This window comes from Poecilia latipinna, unplaced genomic scaffold, assembly GCF_001443285.1.
Source record: "Poecilia latipinna isolate Pla-1442-1.1 unplaced genomic scaffold, P_latipinna-1.0 Scaffold449, whole genome shotgun sequence".
NCBI lineage: Eukaryota > Metazoa > Chordata > Actinopteri > Cyprinodontiformes > Poeciliidae > Poecilia > Poecilia latipinna.
Genome location: NW_015113065.1, coordinates 228,430 through 250,936, shown reverse-complemented (window position 1 = coordinate 250,936; position 22,507 = coordinate 228,430). Strand labels below are relative to the sequence as shown.

The window sequence follows — 22,507 nt, the reverse complement described above, 5'->3', positions numbered from 1 at the left end:
AATGTTGCTTCTATCTTGCTAACAAGTTACTTGTACATTAGTTTGGCATTATTTCAAATGTACTGAAATGTTTACACTGGAAGTTAGACTAAAAACACTCTGTAAGATTGTGGAAGACACCCTGAAGAAGAAATTTGTTCTTCATGGTTTTCTCCTGAAGTTTTCATGTGATTGTGGAAAGGTTACAGCTTACCCTCCGAACCCTTACAAACCCCATTCTTGAAAAAAAAAAGCTTTTGCTTTAAAACAATAACAACGTATTGAGCCAAGAAGTTTGGTGTCGTTTTGGTAAGCTTGAAAAAAAAAAAATAAATAAATAATCCTCCGGTGTTTGTTGTATCCATGTAGAAAGCCCTGAGCGGCCATTCAGCTCTGCTGATAGAGGCCTTCTAAAACCGGACTGTGTTTCCTCTTAAAACAGCCAATCACAGCTCACCTCGGGGCTATTGAAGAGCACAAAAAATAAAAACACGTTTACGCTTTTTTTTTTTTTCTTTCTTTCTGTTTTTAATTTTTTAAGCATCTCGGTGCTAATTTTAGCAGGAGGGGATTTGATTGGAAAGAATTCAGGAGGCGCTGACCCACAGGAGGAGGCAAAAATAAAAACACCGCAGAGATTCAGATGGCGCGTGAGGGGGAAACATGTCGTCGTAGCAACGGAGTTGAAGCTGTTTACTGATAATTATGGAGGTGAAGCTATATTTAATCCAAGGTTAGGGTCAAGTTAAAGTTACTCCCAACTGGCAGTGGCATGAAGGTGATTTGATCCTCCTAACTGTTTATATCCCAGGCAAGTTGATTAAAGAGCGCCATCTGGAGGACAGATTGGAAACCTATTAACTGATTAACAGATGTGAAAGAAAAGCTCATGATTGGCGTAAATTTATTAAGTGTTTGTACATGATGCATTTGAATTGTTTCTTCCTCAGAGTGAAATGAACAGCAATGATTTGAAAATATAAATTGGGTACATGGTGTTTAATTTATGGTGGATTGTTTCTAATCTACACACAGTTCTATAAAGTTATACCCAAGATTTTTAATATTTCTCATAGCTGAAAAGTACATTTTACCAACATGCTTCTTCTGACTGGATGCAATCTCGCTAATGGAAACAACTTACCTTTACAGGCAAACCGCTAACCCGCTGCAATCAGTGAATAAATCGTTATCTGTCTCATAATAAACTGTCACAACATAGTGAGTTTTAACAAATATGCAAAAAAGACATTTTTTTTTTCAAATAAACATTTATCCATCGTGGTGGCGCAGGGGTTAAGCACAACCCACATATGGAGGCCTTAGTTCTCAATGCAGCTGTCGCAGGTTCAATTCCCGGCTTGGTGACCTTTCCTGCATGTCTTCCCACTTTCCTGTCAATTAACTATCAAATAAAGACCACTAGAGCCAAAAAAAAGTTTATCCATCATCAGCAGTCATCATAACTAGCCTCAGCATTCATCACAGGATTGTGGTGAACCAGATGTAGAATATCAGAGAGCAAATGAGAGGCTGTGAGCAGCTCATACACAAGGTGATTGACAGCACAAAGTCCTGGCTCTGATTGGTTGTTTCTGACCATCTCACTACACTATATTGTGTACTGTCACAATATAGTGATAGTTTTGACAAATATGTTAAATAAAAAAATATTTATAAAAGTTACTTTCTTCAGTTTTAACATTCAGGTTGAGGCTTGGAGAAGATCATCCATGTAGTCTGCTTCATCCGTCCCATAACCAGTTTGGGATTGTTCTTCAAGCGGACAAGGAAACTGAACTGAATGTCAAACACAGCAGTGGCAGCATCATGCTGAGGGCTCTGTTTTACTATTCTGGCTTTACAAAGCAGACAATGTTTTGTGACAAATATATGCGTGTTGCAGAGTAAAAGCACTTTTATAGTTACTGGAAATAACAATAAAAACTTTTAAAGGCTCAGACTCCAAAGAAATTGTTCTGAATAAAATGTAATGAATTTACTGTGGAGAAAACAAATACTACTACTATTTAGAGAGAAATTCATAAATCTACATAATAAACTGCGCTTTTTAATTTACCTTATTTAAGCTTTATTGTAGCACTTATAGGTAATTACATCACATTTGCTGAAAAGAAAAACATAAAAAATTGTCTTTGGGCTTTCAGAGAAATGATAGGATGACAAAATTATTTGTTACATAACAGAAAAAAAGATTTTTTTTTTTTACAGGGGACAAAATCCCTGACAGATATCATTGGATGATCAAAATGTGTTCAGTCTTTGTTAACTTTATGCCAAAAGTAAATATGTGAAGAAAATGTGGAACATGATGGAGGTTTAAGGCTGTAAAGACAGCTGAGTAGCACCTTTGATTCTTCTGGCTTCTCTAACTGGACTTGTGCTCGTATATAATCACAGTAGGAGGCGCCGGCTGTGCAGAATACACCTGTCTGAAATGTGTGTGTTCCTGGCTCTCGTATGAATAAATAACACCAGAAATTGATTTGTTGGTGATTCCAAAGCAGTCCTGAGTCCACTGTTTAATCCTACGGCTGGACGGGGGGCTGGAGACCCTTTGAGAGTCTGCATGTTTAGACGTGATCCGGCAGTGTGTCTGTCTTTCGGCGAGCCTCTCTCTCTGCTCTCAGTTCTTCTTTTTGACCCCAGACGTGCGGTTGTTGAAGAGGTTAAGGCCCGACCGGCCGTTCCCGCCGGCGTCTCCACCGACCGCGACCCCAGGTTGCTGCAGCACTTTGTCCAGGGTGGTTTTCTTAATGGCTGCCGGAGAGATGCGCTCTTGGTCCGCAAGGAACTGCAGCTCCCTGCAAGGAGAAGTAAAAACAAACACACCCAATCAGGAGTTGTTCAGTAGAATTTAACTGTGTCAAAAAGATAGCTCACTTTCAAATATTTCACAAATGAAAAAAAAAAAGAGAGAATTGTGAGAGGCTTTTGTATTCAGCCCACTTCACTCTTAAACCAACTATTGCCTTCAGTAGTCAGTTAATTAGTAAACAGCAGGGCTGAAACAATTAATTGGATTAATTAAGATTAACCAATTATTGAAATAATCGTCAGCTGCTTTAGTAATTGACTATTAACTGGAGTATGCAGACTGTAAAACATGCCATTTGCAGAAAGAACAAAACACTCGGAACAGTAATTGAGCCAAAACTGTACAAACAATAAATACATAAATGTTTCATATATGATGAGGGAAAAATTATGACTCAAGTGGCATAATTTTTAACTTCATCTGGTTCAAACTCTGTAAAAAGAAAATCTCCCATTAAGCACATTTTGTTATGAAGTTATCAATATGTTAAAAAAAACCATATTAGTGTTCAGTCAAGCAGCAAGCTTTTCACATGTTGATGTTGGCAGACGCATCCTTAGCTAGAAATGAGCAAGTATTTAATAAAATAATTCTACTTTGTTGCATACGAGGCAAGAAAATGTTTATTTAAAAAGGAAACTGAATTATTAGTTCAATTGCATCTTTTAATGCTTTTTTAATATTGTATCAAAAAGGCTGACGTGGTTAAATGAAAAATCTGAGTTCAATTTAATCTGGAGAGCAAATTAGGCAAAAACTTTGGTCTCCCAGTGCAAAGCTGGAAGAAACGACACAAAAGATCAACTGCAACGAAACGTGATTCTACAAAATTAAAGTCTGCGACACAAAGTTGTATGAAAAGGTTCATTTGTGTATGAATACTTTAGCAAGACGCTCTAAATTTGGATAAAAAAATAAAATAATATCATGTTTGTGCATCTCAAAAATTGATGTGAAATATGGATCTTGTGATGCGACAGCCTCACCTGGTCCTGATGCATGAAGCCTCCACCGCGTTGATCAGGAGGCTTCTGAAGCCGCCGCTCTCCAAGAAGTGCAGGGCGTGGATGGTGGCGCCCCCTGGTGAGCAGACGTTGTCCTTCAGCTGGCCGGGGTGCTGCTCAGAGTCCAGCAGCATCTTGGCTGCTCCCTGAGGAACATCAGGACCAACACAGCTGTAACAATTCAAGCTCCAACCAAAACAGCTGAAATCATTCTGACATTTCACAACGGCGGAAAATAAGTCAAATGCAACAAAAAAAAAGAAAAAAAAAAAGAAAGGTATCCTTTTATTTTAGGTCAGAATCTACTATACCTCTTAGTTTCTCTGCAGTATCATTAATACTGAAAAGAAACGTCCTTCTGTCAGTCATTTTAAATGGTGCAAAACATTAATGATCCTTTTTTTTTTTTTGCCTTCTAACATGCGTCAAAACACCTGATGCACAAACATCAGAGAACTCACCAAGAGAGCCTGAGCTCCAAGTCTGACGGCGAGCCTTCTGGGCAGACCCATCTTCACTCCTCCGTCTGCAAGAGCGTCCAGGGCTGTGAAGGCCTGGTTAAAAAAACAACAACAAAAAAACAAAAAAAAAAAAGAGAAGGACTAGTTCAAGCTGCATCACAAATATCTGGGATTCATCTGTACAGTTGCTTTATTCATTATGCTGCCCTCTAAAAATTATTGCTTGACAGGAAAAAGTCAAGCTTTTAGCTTCCAGTGGTATTTAAAACTGCACATAGAAAACTGAAAATGAAGTTCATCAATTTATACTTAAAGCCTAGATGTAGAATTTAGACTAGAATTTAGAATTTTGGGGTTTTTAGCTTCACGTGGTTCAAATTCTGCTGAAAAACAGAGCCTCACTCACGTAGGCGGGTCCACTGCCACTCAGTCCAGTCACGGCGTCAATCAGGTCCTCCTCCACCTCTGTGCAGAACCCAACACTGGCCATCAGCTGCTCCAGCAGCTTCCCGTCCTCCACCTTGAGCAAAGCCGCACATGGGTAACGTCAACGTTCGGCTCTACTTTTCAGATTATATTCATCGTGTTTTCCAAACAGGAACAGTTTCTCTCTGCTGGAGCAGCGCACCGATCCTGCCACTGACCTCTGCGTGTGTTCCCGTGGCGTACACGGTGGCGCCCTCTCGCACCACGACAGGAGTGTTGGTCATACACCTCATGACTCTGGGAGTCGAACGGTGCTGCAGCAGCTTCTGCATCAAGCAGAGAAGAGAGAGAGAGAAAAAAAAACACATCAGGTGTGTAAAAGAGAGTCACAACAGAGCTTTAACCGGATCTCTGAGAGGAAGGATGTAGAAAAGGATCCTGGAGAGTTGGGGGAAACGTTCCAACATCCTGCATGTTTAAGAGCTTTACTTTCTCTATGGAGCTGATGGTAACGCCCGCAGCACAGGAGACGATGAGATGGCGGTCTTCGATGTCCGGTCCGATCTCGTCCAGGACGAAGGGGATGATGTGGGGCTTCACGGCCAGAAACAGAACGTCGCTCCTGTTGACCGTTTCTTTGTTGCTCGTGGTCAGATTCACCCCCATTTTCTAAAGGGAAAACCGTTAAACATGGGCCTTAAAATAAAAATTTGCAAGAAAGAAAGGCGCACTCTTTGTTTCACACATTTCAAAACACCACACAGCCAAGCCTCACCCTCAGCCCCGTCACCGTGGGCAGGTCTGTGTCTGGGGAGCTGGCTGTGATCCTGTGGGCTGCGATCACACCTGATGATGAAGGAAAGGATGAAGAGATGATAAATAAACATTCAAATAAGTAGGGCTGCACAGGAAACTACTAAAGGCAATATCAGTTGATCTGAGATTACCTTATGATTCTGTTTAGCCATTAAACAGGATTCAGAAACTTTTCAAGGTAAGTTTTCAAACGTTTCCACGCTTTGGAGATAAAAATAACACAAATGAACTAAATAAAAAAAGTAATAACTTCGCTATTTTATAATATGATTTATTTATGTTCTTAGTAATATCTTGACAGTATTCTACATTGCACAGAAAAAAATATAACTAAAATAACACCCTATGCACCTGACTGGTTCGAAAAAGCTAAAAAAAAAAAAAAAAAAAAAAACTCTGAAGAATGTCCTCCCTGCGTTTTCTAAAATTTAGCAAATAGAAATAATTTTGGTAATTCTAACTAACTTAAAACAACAAAAGTTGAGTCTGATTTAAAAGAAGATGGGGAGAAAGAAAATGTGTCTGTGTCTTTTTGTTGTCTTTAAATATCTGGCTTCAACTGCAAATAATGTTTCCCAAATTTAGGCTTTTAATCAAATGTTAGATTGCACTTTATTGCAAAACTACACAGTTTGAATATTAAGAACTTCAAAAGGTCTTTATTCACTGAAAACACCTCATTGAAATTCAAACATTCTCACGGATTACAAGCACCTGCTTGGAACCTTAATAAAACTAAAGCTATCATGGTATCTTTAGTTTACTGCGATATCAACGTGGGCAGTATTGCAATCAGATGCCATTATTTCCAGTGCCAGACAATAACACTGTGCTTTCCAGTAAGCTGGTATTTTACGCTGCAAGAAAGAAAGATGTCCTGGTTGACAAAAGCTAACTTTAAAAAAATAGTTGAAAAACAGATAAATATTTGCAGAAATCTTTACCTGCAGCAGTGAAACCTTTCACAAGTGCATGAGCCAGCTGGCCTGCTCCAATGAATCCAACGCTCATTCTGGCAGATGATGTGGCTTTCACGACCTGTCCGGAAAAGCAGACAGATGCTGCAGATCAACATCTGCCTCCCTTTTTTAAAAACACACAGCGGCTTCTATAAAGGTTTTCAAGTCAAGCTTGATTTAAAAAAGTAAAAATAAAGCTGATGGGGATCAAACATGAGGGGAAAATTCTTCAGATAGTCCATAAACACACATCAACATCGTTTAGAAGTAAATTATTTTACCTTACTGTTTGGCAGTTAGGTTCTTAACAACAAAAGCATGCTTTATTTCATTGTCAGTTCAGAAATACCTTCTAATGAGTCAAAATAAAAGATAAATCATTGTAAACTGTGCTACGGTTCAGTTATACCCTTAACTCCGTGTAATACCGTGGAGCTAGAACAGCTAGTTTCTTCCTTTTATGATGCTAGCACTCCCGAATGCACCAGGTAGCCTCTTGCTAGCCCGGGTTTCTGGAGATTAAACTACCAATCATTAAAAACCAACAGATGTCTTACTGTCGACGCTTCAGCTGAATAGACAGTTGTCGACGTGACCTTTATTTCCCGGGACACAAAAAAATATCCACTTCTTGTGTCAACGTGGCTTCCCCCTTTTTTTACTCAACCCCCAAGTGTGCGGCGTACGCAAAAGAAAAGGGATTAGACCAATCATGAACAGACGTTCTGTGGATTCGACCAATAAAAACGGGGAATGTAAGATGTGGGCGGGACTTAATGTTCGCTACGCCCAGTTGCATCATTCCTCTGAGTTTTTGCGCTAAAGAGGATAATGGTCAAGTACAGTGATGTAAAAGTAGGTCATGTTTTGTAGAAAGTGCTGTTTGACTGCAAACCTATCTATCTATCTATCTATCTATCTATCTATCTATCTATCTATCTATCTATCTATCTATCTATCTATCTATCTATCTATCTATGCAAACATAATAGACTAATACCAACTAATGTACCACTTTGTTGACCAGTCAATCAAACTTTTTATAGACCATTTCCATACAGAACGTGTCTTAAGCAGTAAGATAGCACAAGTCATCTCAATGCACCTTACAGAAAAAGCCATTTCATTTTAATTAATCACATAGATTCCAACTAATCCTAGTTTTTAAACAATGCATTAAGTTCACTTTGTCATTTAAATTAGCTTAAAAAGTTTTCTGTCTAAGGGAAGCCCGCTGATTTTATTGACTTCCAGCATTCACTACTGAGCATGTAGCGACACTAGTGAGGAGGAAAAACTCCCGTTTGACAGGAAAAAACCTCCAGCAGGACCTGGTATGAGCGACCATCTGTCACAACCAGCTGAGGGTTTGAGAAGACAGAGCAGAGACACACAAATAAAAACAGAGGAGCTGATGTAGGAGGACTCGCTAAGCTAAACCAAAGAGCAACTTAAGAGTCCCCATTTCCTCGAGAAAACAGCAACACAACAAACATCTGTCTAAAACAAAACTCATGAGCTGCAATGTACATGTTATAGAAATTGTATCAAATGCTAGAGAAGCTGTGAATTTTGTAATAGTGTTTTTTTGTTGTTGTTTTAGGTCTGCGTGTTAGCATGACTCCCTCATGTGAATTTGTGACTTCTGTCTGTATTGACCGCTCACAGCTGCTCCATGCAAACTTTTGTAAAACCTGAACCGTGAATCTGACCGTTTTTAATTTACATCCCAGCAGAGCATCCTCTTCCTCCCTGTGTAGACATTAAAGGGATCAACGCTCCTCTCCAACTACTTCCTTTAATGTCTCTCATGCCTCACTAGGCTAAATTTACTCTATACATTAGGAAGTTGGTATGTCTGCCTCCCTAAGGTGCCACATTTATTTCCTCACAGGAATGCAGACTTGGGGTGGTGGGCTGTATGTTCATGTCTATATTTAAAGCCGAATGCAGCTGATGGCCCGGGACCTTCAGCTGTTCAGATCCTCGTTAAGTCAGTCGAACGTGAGCAGAACTTTCTTGTTCTAAAACAAAAATACAAGTAAAGTCTAAATCAGCGATCTTGTTCACTCTGGATTTGGTTGAGTCTTTGTGCCATCTTCTGTCTGTCGGTTCACCTCTACTCATTTAACTCAGTTTAAAAGTTGATTTATTTTATAAATCAATATTCCTGGGCTCGAATCCCAACAGCGGCTGTTCGTTTGGAGTGTGCAGGTTTTTAATTTGCATTTCTGGAGTTTCCCCCCCTCAGTCCAAAGACAAGCATGCTCGTTTATTTAAGGATTTTTTTTTTTAACGGATGGATGGATCCATAAAAAAGACATAAACAAATGAAGTCCTCAGGCCTCTCGGCTCGGTGTTGAATGAGACCTTCTGCCTGTACAGATGTTCAAATGTTTTTAATTCAGTTTCCCACAGTAGGTTTTCCTCCTCCTGCAGTTATAGAGCCTATCCCAGCCTTTGTTGTACAATTTTCTGTCCTAATTATTTAAATAGAAATATTGCCAATCTACTTTTGAGACAAATAATTTCTGCAAAGTATAGGCAACAGAAACGTTTTTGTGGTTTACACAAATTAATGTAACCAAATAAAAACCAGTCAGGTGTCGCATATTTACAGGAAAAAAAGAATCATCTACACGCTTTATTTTCTGATTAACTGAAGGTGCAAAATAACTTAAATTATGTCTCTATAAAGCTGCAGTATGTAGCTTTTATTAAAAAGAATATATTTTCACATATTTGTTTAAACTGTCACCATCCTATTACACACACACACACACACACACATATATATATATATATATATATATATATATATATATATATATATATATTTTTTTTTTTTTTTTTAAAGCTACATACAGCAGCTTTAAACTTAGTTCACACCAGCTGAAGCTCTCTGCAGTTCTCCCTGTGGCTCTCCCTCTCAGTCTGACTGACGTACAAAGTTTACCACTGCCTGCGTCTGTCCCTTTTAACGATGACTCAGACTCTGCGTGAGCGCTGAGGCGTGTCATGACGTTGCTGTTGTTTGATGAAACCCTGAGAGATTCCTAAAAATGACCCCAGAGCTGGAATGTATTAAGCTGGCAGATCCAGGAGAAAAAGTCACGACAGATTGTTGCTAGCGGCAACTGAAGGCTCGAGTCGGTGTGTTCTGGTGCGTGTGCAACGAAAGCAAGCCAGCAGGCAGAGAGGATTGTGACAAGCAGAATCTAAAACAACATCCAGAAACTGCATGGTTGTTAAAGAATTAATTAGCAATTGATTGCAAGAAATAAGTATTTGATCGCTGAGGTCTAGTTGAAGGGAATTGTAATTTGTTTCAGAGAGAGAGCGAACTCCTATATGACTGAAAAGAAGAAATGGCAGTTATGGAGAAAAATGATTACATTACTTTTTATACACTGCATTTAAATTTAAGCTTTCAAATGTATATAATCATTGTGCCACAGATACTGACTCCTCACAATTACTCAACACAACCCCAGAAAATTACTCCACCTGAGTGAAGTCAGCATCTCACCTTCTTCAACTTAATATTTGTGTCAAACGCTTGTGCTGCTTTGTGCAGCAACATTTTTTTATTTGTGCTGCAAATTTTTTTTATTTGTCCCGCTATCACTTTAAAGATATTTATAAACATTTCAGAGGTCATCAAAGGTCAACCAGCCAGTCCACATTTACACAATCTAAAGGAATACGGTGTCAATCAACTATGCTACGTTTGTGCTGTTATAATTGGTAAGATTAGAAATAAAGTGTCCAGAGGTCACCAGAGGTCACCAGAGATCAACCTCCGCCCAACACACGAACAAAATCAAAGAAACTTCATATAAAATAACTGTTTTATGTTGATTGGGATCAAATTTTGCTTGATTTTTAGAAATGTGGCAGGAGGGAGGCCGACATTTGATGACTTCTGGAAATATCTAGTAATATCTTTAAAAGGAAGCAGTAAAACTGAAACATTTTGCTGCACAAACGTAGCACAAAAACATTTGACACTAATTTTGTTTCATTTGAAGAAGATGGGGCCCAACGTCACGCAGGCAATTATTCCTCAAATAACATGAAAATAAAACACATAAGGAGCTTAGTCTCATAGAACAGCTGAAAAGCTCAGAGGTATGAAATAAAAGTAGACATTGCTCATAGAATATTGCTTTTGCACATTCTCATCAAAACCCTCCGTAGCGAATGTGATCTTTCTGATTCTTCTTTTCCATTCATGCCTGCAACAGATCACACAGAAGTGTCACCGTTTACTGTGGCGTGTTCAGCTTCTTCTCCACAGTAATCCTTACATGTGAAGTTGTCATGAATCCACTGAGAGAGACAGAGAGGAAGAGAAAGAGAGAGAGAGAGAGAGGATTCAGATGATGCCGGCAACAATCCACACATTTGGTCAAGCCAAAGCCCAGAGCTTCAGGGAGGAAACCGCATCAGCAGTCTGTGACATCAGAGATTAATCGCAGACCAGCCGTCCCCCCCTGTCCCTCTGTGCGGAGATCCAGAGGGGACAGCCATGATGGACACCTGTCACAGCTCTTCCCCGTCTGCAGAGCGTCTCCGCTGCTTGAGACGGAGGCCAGCAGGGAGGAAGACCGCTATGCATGAAGCAGCTGCTAAAAACTGAGGGGTATCTGCTGTGACAGACACTGCGCTGACACCGACTGCGAAAGCTTCCGTCGCTTTGGTCTCTAATTGTTTGCAATTACACGTTAGTCACCGATTTTCACTCTGTAACTCAAAAATATTGGCAGAATGAGTAAAGCAGCAAATCTCTAAATCACACAGTGACGTCCTCAGGAGTCTTAGTCAGATTTGAACAAATGAAGTGGCCAGCTGGTGCCGGATTCACGGGCTGGACAGTTTTACAGGATGTTTGCTGCTCCACGTTCTCTTTCTGGGGAATCTATCTTATTGAACAGTTTATATATATATATATATATATATATATATATATATATATATATATATATATATATATATCAAAAACACTGATCAGACATTAGATCAGGGTTTTACCGGTCTTTATAAAAATAAATAACTGTCACATTGATTTAAAAAAAAACAATATGATACACCAGGGATGTTTCAGAAAAGTTTTCATTTAGAGAATTTGTGTAATCCGTCCCAGTTTGACCAGTTTGATACACGCCAACGAGGAATCCACAAATCAGATGCCATCTTCTGTGATGTCACCCTCCACTCGGGTACAGTCCTATTTTCTTAGGCTTAACTGCAACATAATTCTTTTTTTTTTTGTTTTAATTATATAAAATATGGCTGCAAATACACGTCCACATTGTTTCTTTATCCTTAATCTAACATCTGTAAATTTATATCTTTATAATTTATGTCTGTGAGTCAAGTTTTCACAATCTTTGCCAATAAAGTTGATTCTGATTCTTCAGCTATTTTTTTGTTTGGCTTTTAATGTATTTATTCAAGCAATTTCTTTAAATGATATTTCTCTGCTATTTTGTACTTTTTTAAAGAACTGTTTCTGCTCATCAACATACAAACTCTGCATGCCTCTAGTTTATCTTCAGAGATCGTTCGAACAGCCAGAGTACATGACAGATTTGACCTGGCAGCGCCATGTTTGGAGTGTAAACACACACAGGTTGCTCGGAAAACATCGACCTTGTTGTCAGTGTGATAATCACTGGTGTGTTTCCAAACGTGGTGGTTCAAACCGAAGGTGATCTGGAGAAAATGTCCTCGGCTTTCTTTCTAAAAAACGGCGGTCCATTTTCTTTGTATGAACGAAAACATTCCCAGAGCAGCTTTGACATCAGGAGCTTCCTATAAATGCAGTGTCACTGCTTCAGAATGACTGCAGACGGCTGGCGTTTATTTTCGGCAGCCTGTGAATTGCTGGGTGTGGGGTTTGCAGATGGCAGGCATAGTACAGATGCCATTACCAGATGTACGATTTATGCTACACACTTTATGCGTTGTTTTCACCGGCAATCAAACTGCAGGACAGTGTGTGTGTGTGTGTGTGTGTGTGTGTGTGTTAATCCACAGACGAAAAGTGTCGTACTTGGACGGTTTACTTGTGTATGTGTAGGTCTGAGAAAGCTTGGGTCAGGAATGGGTCAAGGGATCATTTAAAGAGGTAGGATGTCATTTCTGTGGGGCGCGTCGGAGAGGAAAAACTCCTCAGCAGTTTTTTGAATTGGAGTGTGTGTGTGTGTGTGTGTGTGTGTGTGTGTGTGTGTGTTTTTCAGGAGCAGTGGCCTCCAGGCATGTCAGGATTAGCCATTTTATTTCAAATATCTCAGATGGTTGAGATCATTACCAAACCACGGTTTGTCTCGAGTCGTGTAAAAACTTTCTTTCCCAAATTTTCAGATGTTAATTCTTAGTTCAGTACTTCATCGTCTTATGAGGAAAATGTATTTCTTTAAGAAACCACTGAAAGGCTTGGGACCATTTCACCCTTTTAGCCATTAATTCCCACATGTTGCTATTTAGGGCATTTCTTCTTCCATTTATATTTATTTTACCCATAAACAAACCTTTTCATTTCCATAGTTTATGCTTAATTATTGTGTATCAGTTTATTTATCATGGTTGTATTTGATGTCCTACAAATACAAACAGCAATGGGTGTGAATACTTATGTACATGTGACTTTTATTCCCACACAAACCTTTTCACTTTGATATTATGTGGTAAAAAAAAAAAACATTTTAAAAAGGATGTTGCATAAAATACCATCCTTTCCAGATGAACTGTAAATAAATAAAGTTCTAAAATGTCATGCATAATGTGATGTAAAGCTATTTTTTGGTGTTTTTATGTTGTATCTTTCCTGGTTTTGGCAAAGTAATAAGAAATTATTTCAAAAAAGTGACTCATAAAGATAATGAAAAGTTGAATTTATTTAGTAATCTAAATGTTTTACAGTTTTCTACAAGGCCGGGTCTACAAGGCTGTGGGCTGGAGTCAGTTTTGGTGCACAATCCACTGCACCTACTAATGCAGATTACAATAGATTAATATGTAGTCACATACAATAATTGATGCATTTAGGTTTAAAATCTAGGGAACAACATGGAGCAGTGATCCATGTTGTTGCCCCCAGAAATATTACTTTATAAATTTCCAACACTTGAGTATCATGTATATTTATTTAAAAAAAAAATCCTCACAATATGAGCCTATAAATTGTATATAAAGTAGAAGCAAAATATGTATTCATAAAATTTTTTAAAAAAGTATCTGGGGCCCCCAAAACTCTTTGGGATCCGAGCTGCTGCCCTGTTTCTAAAGTCTGGCCCAGGTTTTACAGATGATCCGGCTCTGCAGCTACTGGCACCAAACACAAGACATGTCCTGGCTTCCTGAAATGTTCGTGCGAAACTGGATTCATGTCTGTCAAGGTGTCATTGTTTCTAGGTGGGTTGAAAGTTCTTTTAGTTGTTCTGAGTGGTTCTACACCCGCGAGTTGGTGGGAACGCGCGACGAGACAAATCGGATCCTCTGTGAGTACAACAGGTCTGTCAGATAAAGCCCAAAGTTCACGCAGGAGAACACGGCCACCACCACTTTGCTGTCCCACGGACACTTCCCCTGCGGACACGACGAGGGTCGCCATGGAGACCCATACTTGGAGTCGAAGCAGAAAACCGGCCACACCACCGAGGCGCTCAGGTAGAGCAAAACCTCCAGGAAGGTGCACACCACCACGAAGCGGTCGAAGGGCATGCACCTGACAGTTTTGGTGCGTTTACAGACGGTCATCATGACCACCAGGGCGGTGAGAGCAAAGCAGGAAGCGTAGACGACCACGCAGTAGATTGTGGCGGCGTAACGCGAGAACTGGCTCCCGTTGGCCAGCGCGCCAAAGATGACGCAGGCGACGAAGGCCTGCACCACTTTCAGAAGGCCGGGGACGGTAGCCATGTAGCCCACCACGATGTGGCCCGGTCTGGCCCGGCACAGGGCCACTTCGGCTCCGTAGGCCAGAGTTCCCAGGATGGAGCAGACGGTGACGGCGATGCGGAAGTCTCGGACTTCGCAGCCTTCGTACGGGCACTCGGACCTGACGAAGAACAGCGGGTAAACCACGGAGGCCGTCACGTACCTGCAGAAAGGAGACAGGAAGACGGGTTCATCTGTCTGGGTTCTCGGGTCAAGGCACAGTCAGGTCCAGCAAATCAAGGCAAGAGTAAAATCTTAAAAACTGATTGAGAAATTGAGCGGTCGGTCGGTCAAAGGGAAATGAGGGGAACCCCGACATCCCTCCCCCTATGGACACTCTCCAACCAGAGACCAGCCAGAGAGGTTCTAAATACTTGCTTGTTTATTTTGATTATTGTATTTGAGAAAACACAACATTTACTGATTGTTTTCTAATTGGTATCATGAAATAATATTTATGACGTAAAGTACTTTGAACCGCCTTGTTGCTGGAATGTGCTATAGAAATGAACTTGAGTTGAATGATTAATTCGTGAATGGACCCTCCAGTGTTTCCTGTCACCCACATGAGCGTGGCGCAGGCGGCCCAGGTGACCGTCAGGTTGTCCCAGGACACCCGGAGGCAGCTGTAGAGACGGGTGGCGTCCAGGAAGAAGATGGCCGCCGACACGGCGAAGCAGCAGCACCAGGCCGCCATGCAGAAGATGCCCTGCGAGCCGCTGTACCCGGCGCTGTGGGTCACCATCGCGATCACAGCACAGCCCATGGCTAACTGGCAGATCCGGGCGCCACCCAGGGTGGAGCAGAGAGCCCCCTTGTTGAGGTACGGACCCCCCTGCGAGTCCATGGCCGACAGGAAAACGACTTGTCCAGAAGCAGCTCCACGTTTCTGGTTCAACACGGGTTTGTTGAGGATTTTCTTTCTTCAGGACATCTGTGAAGCAAAGGAACAGAGTGACATTTCCTCATTTTAAGACTTGTAGGGGTTTTCTTACTTTTCTATCTTAACTGGTTATTTTTTCCCCCTCATTTTCTATCCACTGTGCAACTCCTAGACTTTGCTTTAGTGAAACATGACACTCAACCAGATATGAAAATAATGATTTAGCTTCAACAAAATGGTTCCCAGTCAGTTTTTAGCTGGAAACTTGGCACGCAGTCGGTGATCGACTGAAGAATGATGGATATATCAGGTCTTTGCTGGAGTCTCTCCCATTTCCGAGTGACTTTCAGGAACATCTGCTGCACACGGTTTTTCAAACCTGCATCCTTTCTCGCATTATCAAAACTGAAGGCCATGCCAGGTTTGTGGCTGCTTTGTCAAACTTTCATCTGTGGTGCTTTTTTATCGATCCAGTGAAGGAAATGGGAACAAATTGCCTAAAGATCCGATATAAAAATAACCTCTGTCTTGACTCAACCCTTGAGCTTGGGGCCATTTTATTTTTCAATGATTCAAATATCAGGTTATTTAACAAATTATTTAAAAAAATATACTTATCTTCTTGGGAGCAAAACACAATGGGTCTAAAATCTAAATTAATGTAGAAAATCAACCAAACCCCAGATTTGTAGATCACAACAAAACATTTCAAAATGAATTTGTAATTTTACATAAATCCTGTAAAATTCAGCTGAAAACAAATTGTCAATAGATGGAATAAAACAGAAAAAGCTTCAATAAGAGCAATGCATAAATCTGCACAACCTGAAACTAATACTTTGGTGAAAGACGCTGGTTTAAATTTAGCATTCACTCTACTTTGGTGAGAGTCTGTCAGGATCCTTGGAGTTAATGGTTGGAAACTTCTGCAGCTCCTCGGTTTCCTTTTTGCATTAGTTTCTGTTTTCATTCATTTTGAAGACTTTTTTCTGTCTATTCCAATTTTTTCCTCTGTGTCATGTTACGTTATGATGAGAATTTTTATGCATCTTCCCCCAGACTGAGGCATTTGTACAATGGCATTTAGATGCTCTATAATTTCTCTGCATCCTGAAGCTTTAGCTAAAGAAAATTAGTAAAAAGTAAGATAAGGTAATTTTATTTATAGAGCAACAGTTTCAGCAGTAAAGCAGTTCAAAGTGCTTTACATGAATTAGAAGGAAATACAGCAAACCAAAGGAAAGGACGAAAGAAGAGAAAACGAAAACAAAAGTATAACCCCATGTTTAAGGATGAGTAGTTGTGATTTGTAAACTAGTAACGGGTTTCTCTAGATAAACTAATGAGAGTTTCTCTGGATTCTAAGTTTGTTCTAGTTCCTTCTCTGGACTGAGTGAAAACCTTTGGTTCTTTTTGCTCCAACTGTTGGTTTGATTCCCGTTCTGGGTTGAGTGAATGATACAAACTAAATGTTCCTGTTCTGGTTCGCAAAGCAGAATAAGAAGTTAGGAAAATCCTGCTTGGACAGGTGGACTTCACGTCACCGGTACTGATCGATGTAAACGCGAACGCTTCAGCCACGAAAACAAAATGCTTGTGACCGGATCAAAACCCGACGCCTCAAAAGATTGGGATATATGTCACGATAAGAGGAGGAAAGTGTTTCGAACGACTTCATTCTGGTCTCAGCTGTTTCAGCCACGCCAAGATTTATTTTTGTGTTGACGAATCGCGGCATGCCGAGACAGACGCGAGGGGAAACGCATTTCAGAGATGTTGTGTCGAGAACTTAGCCCGGGCCGGCAGCAGGACACTCACCTCTCCGCTGACCGATCCCCCCCGCCCCCTCGATCACATGAAGCAAAACGCTCAGAGCTCCTCAGCATCGGCGTCGGGTCCAGGCCCGACGCTCAGCGTAGAAAAACTCCACAATCCGCTCCAGGTGAACCTTCCAGGACCAAAATCCACCCTCTCATCTTCTGACTTTCCCCGAGACGCACTGCGCCTCACACACTTTCTCCTCCCAGTGTGGTGAAGAGGGGGGGTCGCTGCTGGTCAGCGGGAGCAGAATGAAAGTTATTTGGGGCTGGGCTGTCCCCACGTGAAGAGGTCCACCAGGCTGGGTGTGGAGTTGGAGGAATGCAGACACATTGCAGACCCTCTGCTGACCACATGAAGGGGAACATCGTCGCTTTAAAATACAACGATCAGGATGTGATGATTTACAACGGCTTAATGAATCTGCAGATTGTTGTTGGGTTACAAATTTCAACACATTTTATTGAGATTCTCTGCCACGGACTAAAACTAAGAGCATAACTGTGACGTGACAGAGAATATTCACTGTTCAATCCATCATGTGAAAATGGAAAGAGTATGAAACATGTGTAAACCTACCATGACGTGAGGTCAAAGTGCTCACATCTGAACAGGAATTAAAGAAAACTGGTACGAGGCCCATGGTTACTCTGGAGGAGCTGCATAGATCCAAAGCCGGGAGAAGTCGTCCACAAGACAACATTGAGTCTTACAATCCAGACATGGAGGAGTGGCAACAAGGAAGTTGTTGACAGCACAGTTGTTGCACATGAAAGCGTCTAGTTAAAGTCCAGACCTTAATCCAACTGAGAATCGGTGAGAGGACTTTATGTGCTCAGACTCAGGCTCATTTACTTTGGGGGATTTCTGCTTTTATGCAAAAACTTGTGAGCCTTTCATTTTCTGTTGCATTTCAAAGTCTTTCCTCTGCAAACGAACCTGCAGTGCAGAACTCAAAGAAAACCAGGAACCGATGAGTTGAAGCCCGATCCGTTTGTTTTTATTTATAAGCTGAAAGGTTTCGGATAGATCTGTTTGTATTCATTTAACACATATACTACAGATTTACACAACTGTAAATATGTTTACAGTAAAAGAAAAAGTTTGAGGGAAAAAAATCTGAAATGCTTCAGACTCTGAACAGTTTGTGAAACCGAGATAATAAATGTCTCAACACACCAACTGACGGCATGAAGAGAAAACGTCAGTCTGAATGACTTGGATGGATGAAAACTTTCACACATGCGCAGAGTAGAGTTGTGCCGTTTGGTTCACACTGGACTCGACAGTGAAATCATCAACAGCTGTGTGAGGCTGGAGTTCTGCAACTTGAGACTGGGTCAGCGAACAGTATTTCAAGATATATTTAAAGTTTGACACGCTTAAAAATTAAGATCCGAAAGGCAAATTGTCAGCAGCTGTTGTGAGTTAAAAAGCACAGCAAGCGGGACAGAGATCCGATTTTCTAATTTTACCTCAAGGCGGAGAAAAAGGCAAATGTCACGTCAGCCTCACTTTACTCCCAACTCAAACTAAAATCAAGCCGTTTGGTTTGACGATGCAATTTGAATGAACTAAAAACAAAAAAAACAGCGTTTTGTTTATATTTTTAGGTCTTTGTCTCCCCCTGCTGGTGCCGCACAGTCTGACAGCCTCAGTCTAATAATCCATCAGCTCAGTCAGACACGCAAGGAACTCCCTTAGTGCTAAAATATACCACCAAATATTCACTCAAAATAAATTGAAATATAAAAATGTCGTTATTTTGTGTTCAATCTGCTAAAAATACAGGAGTCACAGCTTTAAGAGAGTAACTCCTCAGTCAGTTCATGTTTAAGTAACTCCTCAGTCAGTTCATGTTTAATTAATTAACCTGATAAAGTACATGTTAGTTACCAAAATCTAAGCAGAATGGTTCCTTCTTAAACTTAGAAACTTCTAGGATCAAGAAGACAGAAATATTTCTAGAGCTGGAGAATAAAAGACAAACAAGAGCAAACCCTGTTAGTATAAGACTCTTTATTCAATCATCTTCCCCGTTCCCAGCACGTCGCTCTTGTTATCCCAGGAACAAACTGGAATGAAACACAGCAATCGCCTTCAAATTCATCAGTTCAGCTATTCATCTCCGTCTGTAAAGGCAGCAGGTTCTGGTTCTGGTGGATCAGGACCTCAGTGGAAGCACAGCAGAGGTCTGGATGAGACTCCGACTCCTTCAACGCGCAGCACACGCCTCATTTCTTACCTGGGTAGCAAACAGGAAACGGTTAAATACGCCACAGGAAGCTTAGTATTCCTAAGCGTTTAAACACTCTGGAGCTTTTTTCACATTGTGAAAAAGCTCAATCTGGGGGATTTCATGAGAAATGAGAAATCCCCCAGATTTTTTATGAAATCTGGGGGATTTCATGAGACGGCAAGACAAAGAAGAAGTGTCTAATAGTTCGGAGGAAGGATATAAATGCTTTTTTTTTGTAATCTGGAAATTGTGGCGTTCGTTTTTGTATTCAGATTGATTTTAAGGTCATGACTTCCTAATGTCTGATGGTGGATTGAACGCCATCAGACACGAATCCTTGGAATGTGGTTTTATAACCCGATCCACCTGAAAACGTCTCCATAACTTCACCCCCGACCTGTCTGGATGTTTGTACAAAATACTGACAGCTACGTGTCATTTTCTCCGTCTCTCACTTACAGGTGATTTTAACAGAGCCTCTTTTAATGGAAACACCGCAATTGCAAAATTGTGTTGTTTTTTTACATTCGCGGAATATCAACAAAGTTTTGCACACATTTGTAATGGGAAAAGCAGCTGGTTAGGAAGTAAATAAATTGGTAAGAAAAGCCAATGAACTGCTTCAGAAAATAGACTGACTTACAAAATGTTGTATAATCAGGGCTCCCATACAGTTCTACATCCAAACTATAGACTATAAGATTGAAATTTAAAGTTTTCAGTCCTATTTAGTCCAATTTTACAAATGGATTTCAAGGTATCTATAGAGTGGCCAGACGTTAAATGTGCAGCCTGCAAAAATGTCCAACTGTGAAGAAATGGGAGAAAGGAACCAAGAAAGAAAGAAAGAAAGAAAGGATGTTGGCTAAACTGACAGAAGGATGGCTAGACAGATGGATACCCATCCAAAGCTGGAAAACTGTTCATTTCCAGACATTTGTGGGAAGTGCAGGAGCTCCGGACTGGAAAAACACTCGTCATGGAGATGAAGGACAAGAGCAAAGTCATGAATAAAACAGTGAACACAAAACGAGTTGAGGGTTCGTTCCTCCTGGATGCTCTCCTGACGCGTCACTGCTGATCCCCTCAGAAACGGACAAACGCCGCGACACGCACGCGCCGAGCAGAGTCTAGAGCGAGCGCGTTTCCGTGCACCGGTCCACACATGGAATCTATAATCCTCATTGAGCGCCCTCTCATCTGTCTTTTTCTTTTAACTTTCTTCATGAAAGAGAAAACAGCCACAGCTGGGTTCAGAGAGGACACACACGGAGATCAGCCAGAAATAAAACTCACAAAAACACAAACAACACGGGGGGAGGGGCCGCAAACAGAGCGAGTACCCTGAAGGAAAACACCAGCATGGTGACCAGCAGAAACCCTACGACACGACATCAGAGGAGCGGCTGCACCAGAGGCTCTCTGCCTGGGCACTCCAAGCACGCGTGTGTGTGTGTGTGTGTGCGTGTGTGTGGGTGGTGCCTTCAGGACGGGATGCGGACAACCGTCCTGAACCAACTGCTTGATCCAAACATCCATCCCGATGATGTGAGTCACCAGCCGTTCTGTTCCTTAGAAGCAGCAATCTGGTGAATGCTGTTCTCAGTTTGTTAGGAGCTTAATGACGCAAAACTGCAGTGATAAAAACTTCTTTCACAGCAACAAGACAAAGGGACGTAATTGATCTCAGTGGGCTTTTATTTCCATGTTTAGTGTCTAATGGTGTTTTCGCTCCTTTTTAATGAAGCTTTGTACGCTCATTCAGCAGCAATGGAACATTTTAAGCACTTGGAGCCTGATCTACAGAGATTTAAAATGAGAGGCAAATTGTACGAAGAATAAAACCGCGAGGGCGGTAAAGGGGGCGTGTTGAACACAACTGACTGCAGGAGTGACAGCGGTGCAGACGGCCCTGTTCAAACGAGGATTGTGTCATCATGAGCGTCGGCGAGCAGAGTGGGCATAAAAGAAAAATGAAGCAGAAAGTGATTATAATGATACGTTTCATTTAATGAGGTAAAACCCAACAGTAAAAACATTTAACGATCAAAGTAAAACTCAAAACCTCTGTGCTCACTCACTCCACGCTCACCTTCGTCTTACCGCCAATCCTTATGTGACGATTTGAAAATAAGAATAAATATTGCTTATTTAGCCCGAACATTGCAAACCAAGGAAAGGCCACAATAATTTATCAGAACATGAACGAGCCGGTAAAGAAACTTTTCCTGGGCTTCAGAGACGCGCTCCTGCCGGGCATCAAAACGTAACGCCGTGCTGCAGAAAGCGACGGCGTGCTGGAATCATTTCCAACTCATCAGCATATAAACATGTTTTGTATATTCATGAAAGCAGACAAGCTGAATTTAGAGCGACTAAGATTCTCCTCACTTTGCGGCACAATTTTGTTTGCGTGTCGTTTGTGTGTGCACGTCATCAAGTTTGTACCAGATTTTACAAGTCATATGGTTCAACAAACTTTATTAGTTTTAAACAAATTACAGCTCTTTCTAATACACTTTTTTTGTTTTTGAAATTACAATCACTCGAGACTAAGTGGCTGTTCCTTCTCTTCTGCCTAACATCAGACCAACCTGTTGCCTTCCCCTGTCTGTGATTCTTTCTCTCTTCTTCTCTTCTTTCTCTCCATCCTCTCAGCTGAATGACATGAACTTCATGTTAAGTAGGTTTAAAATACAGCAGTCAAACCACACAAGAAACATGATTTTAACTGATATCCGTTTGGATGAACAGCTGCTTCTGATCAGAAGTAGATGCATCAAAGCACGTGTCAGACTGAGTGACGGTATTTAAACTCAGGTTTATCACAGCCAAGTTCTGTAATTTATTGGTTTTATGACCATTTCACTCAACAAATGATGAATGTCTGCACAACAAAATTTACATTTACAAGCGTCCTCTTGATGCACCGACATAATTTACCTGCTGTCTTTCGATCACTTTCAGCTGTTTTTACGTTTTGTGCCCTGAGAGCTTTTGTTTCAGACACGATTCAAATGGGGAAAAAAAAAAAAAAATCGCACGCCGAAATCAGAAAAAAAAAAAAAAAAAAAAAATTTAAATCCCCGGGCCCCCCTGGTCAAGTAAAAAAACCGCAGGGCCCGTTTGGCTTACACCC

At 40.9% G+C, this 22,507-nt stretch overlaps 3 protein-coding genes and 1 long non-coding RNA gene across 6 annotated transcripts in view; 1 reads left to right on the top strand and 3 right to left on the bottom strand.

Moving 5' to 3' along the window:
* Positions 1-2,053: 2,053 nt before the first annotated feature.
* pycr1b (pyrroline-5-carboxylate reductase 1b) lies at positions 2,054-7,176 on the bottom strand. 2 transcript variants are annotated; one of them, XM_015038687.1, is made up of 9 exons: positions 7,042-7,176; positions 6,470-6,563; positions 5,485-5,555; positions 5,199-5,378; positions 4,928-5,035; positions 4,690-4,803; positions 4,284-4,376; positions 3,805-3,968; positions 2,054-2,804 (listed from the first exon to the last, which is right to left on the bottom strand). In XM_015038687.1, the coding sequence occupies exons 2-9, from the start codon at positions 6,534-6,536 to the stop codon at positions 2,627-2,629; spliced, it is 975 nt and encodes a 324-aa protein (XP_014894173.1). In that variant the 5' UTR covers positions 6,537-6,563; positions 7,042-7,176; the 3' UTR covers positions 2,054-2,626. The 2 variants fall into 2 exon arrangements, with proteins under 2 accessions (XP_014894173.1, XP_014894174.1); XM_015038688.1 differs by lacking the exon at positions 7,042-7,176 and adding an exon at positions 6,913-6,981.
* Positions 7,177-13,368: 6,192 nt separating this feature from the next.
* LOC106951269 (myeloid-associated differentiation marker-like protein 2) lies at positions 13,369-19,041 on the bottom strand. The gene is made up of 3 exons (XM_015038685.1): positions 17,130-19,041; positions 14,995-15,362; positions 13,369-14,591 (listed from the first exon to the last, which is right to left on the bottom strand). Exons 2-3 carry the CDS (start codon positions 15,273-15,275, stop codon positions 13,940-13,942), a joined length of 933 nt encoding a protein of 310 aa, XP_014894171.1. The 5' UTR covers positions 15,276-15,362; positions 17,130-19,041; the 3' UTR covers positions 13,369-13,939.
* Positions 19,042-19,133: 92 nt separating this feature from the next.
* Positions 19,134-22,507, bottom strand: part of aspscr1 (ASPSCR1 tether for SLC2A4, UBX domain containing) — a 36,002-nt gene continuing 32,628 nt past the window's right edge. For both annotated transcript variants that reach the window (XM_015038683.1, XM_015038684.1), the window contains one exon: positions 19,134-19,374. In XM_015038683.1, coding sequence (XP_014894169.1) covers positions 19,364-19,374 — 11 coding nt within the window. In that variant the 3' untranslated portion in view covers positions 19,134-19,363. The remainder of the gene's footprint in view (positions 19,375-22,507) is intronic.
* LOC106951270 (uncharacterized) lies at positions 19,381-22,398 on the top strand. Its single transcript, XR_001425786.1, has 2 exons — positions 19,381-19,883; positions 20,145-22,398. It is a non-coding gene; the product is annotated as an uncharacterized LOC106951270 (long non-coding RNA).

What these genes read in the sequence shown, in the direction of transcription:
- LOC106951269 (XM_015038685.1), bottom strand. Translation starts at nt 15,275, where the DNA reads ATGGACTCGCAGGGGGGTCCGTACCTCAACAAGGGGGCTCTCTGCTCC. An exon ending in GCCGCCTGCGCCACGCTCAT is followed by an intron (nt 14,592 to 14,994) that starts GTGGGTGACAGG and finishes TCCTTTCTGCAG; the next exon opens with GTACGTGACGGCCTCCGTGG.
- pycr1b (XM_015038687.1), bottom strand. Translation starts at nt 6,536, where the DNA reads ATGAGCGTTGGATTCATTGGAGCAGGCCAGCTGGCTCATGCACTTGTG. An exon ending in CCACGGTGACGGGGCTGAGG is followed by an intron (nt 5,379 to 5,484) that starts GTGAGGCTTGGC and finishes TTTTCCCTTTAG; the next exon opens with AAAATGGGGGTGAATCTGAC. An exon ending in TTGGAGCTCAGGCTCTCTTG is followed by an intron (nt 3,969 to 4,283) that starts GTGAGTTCTCTG and finishes GATGTTCCTCAG; the next exon opens with GGAGCAGCCAAGATGCTGCT.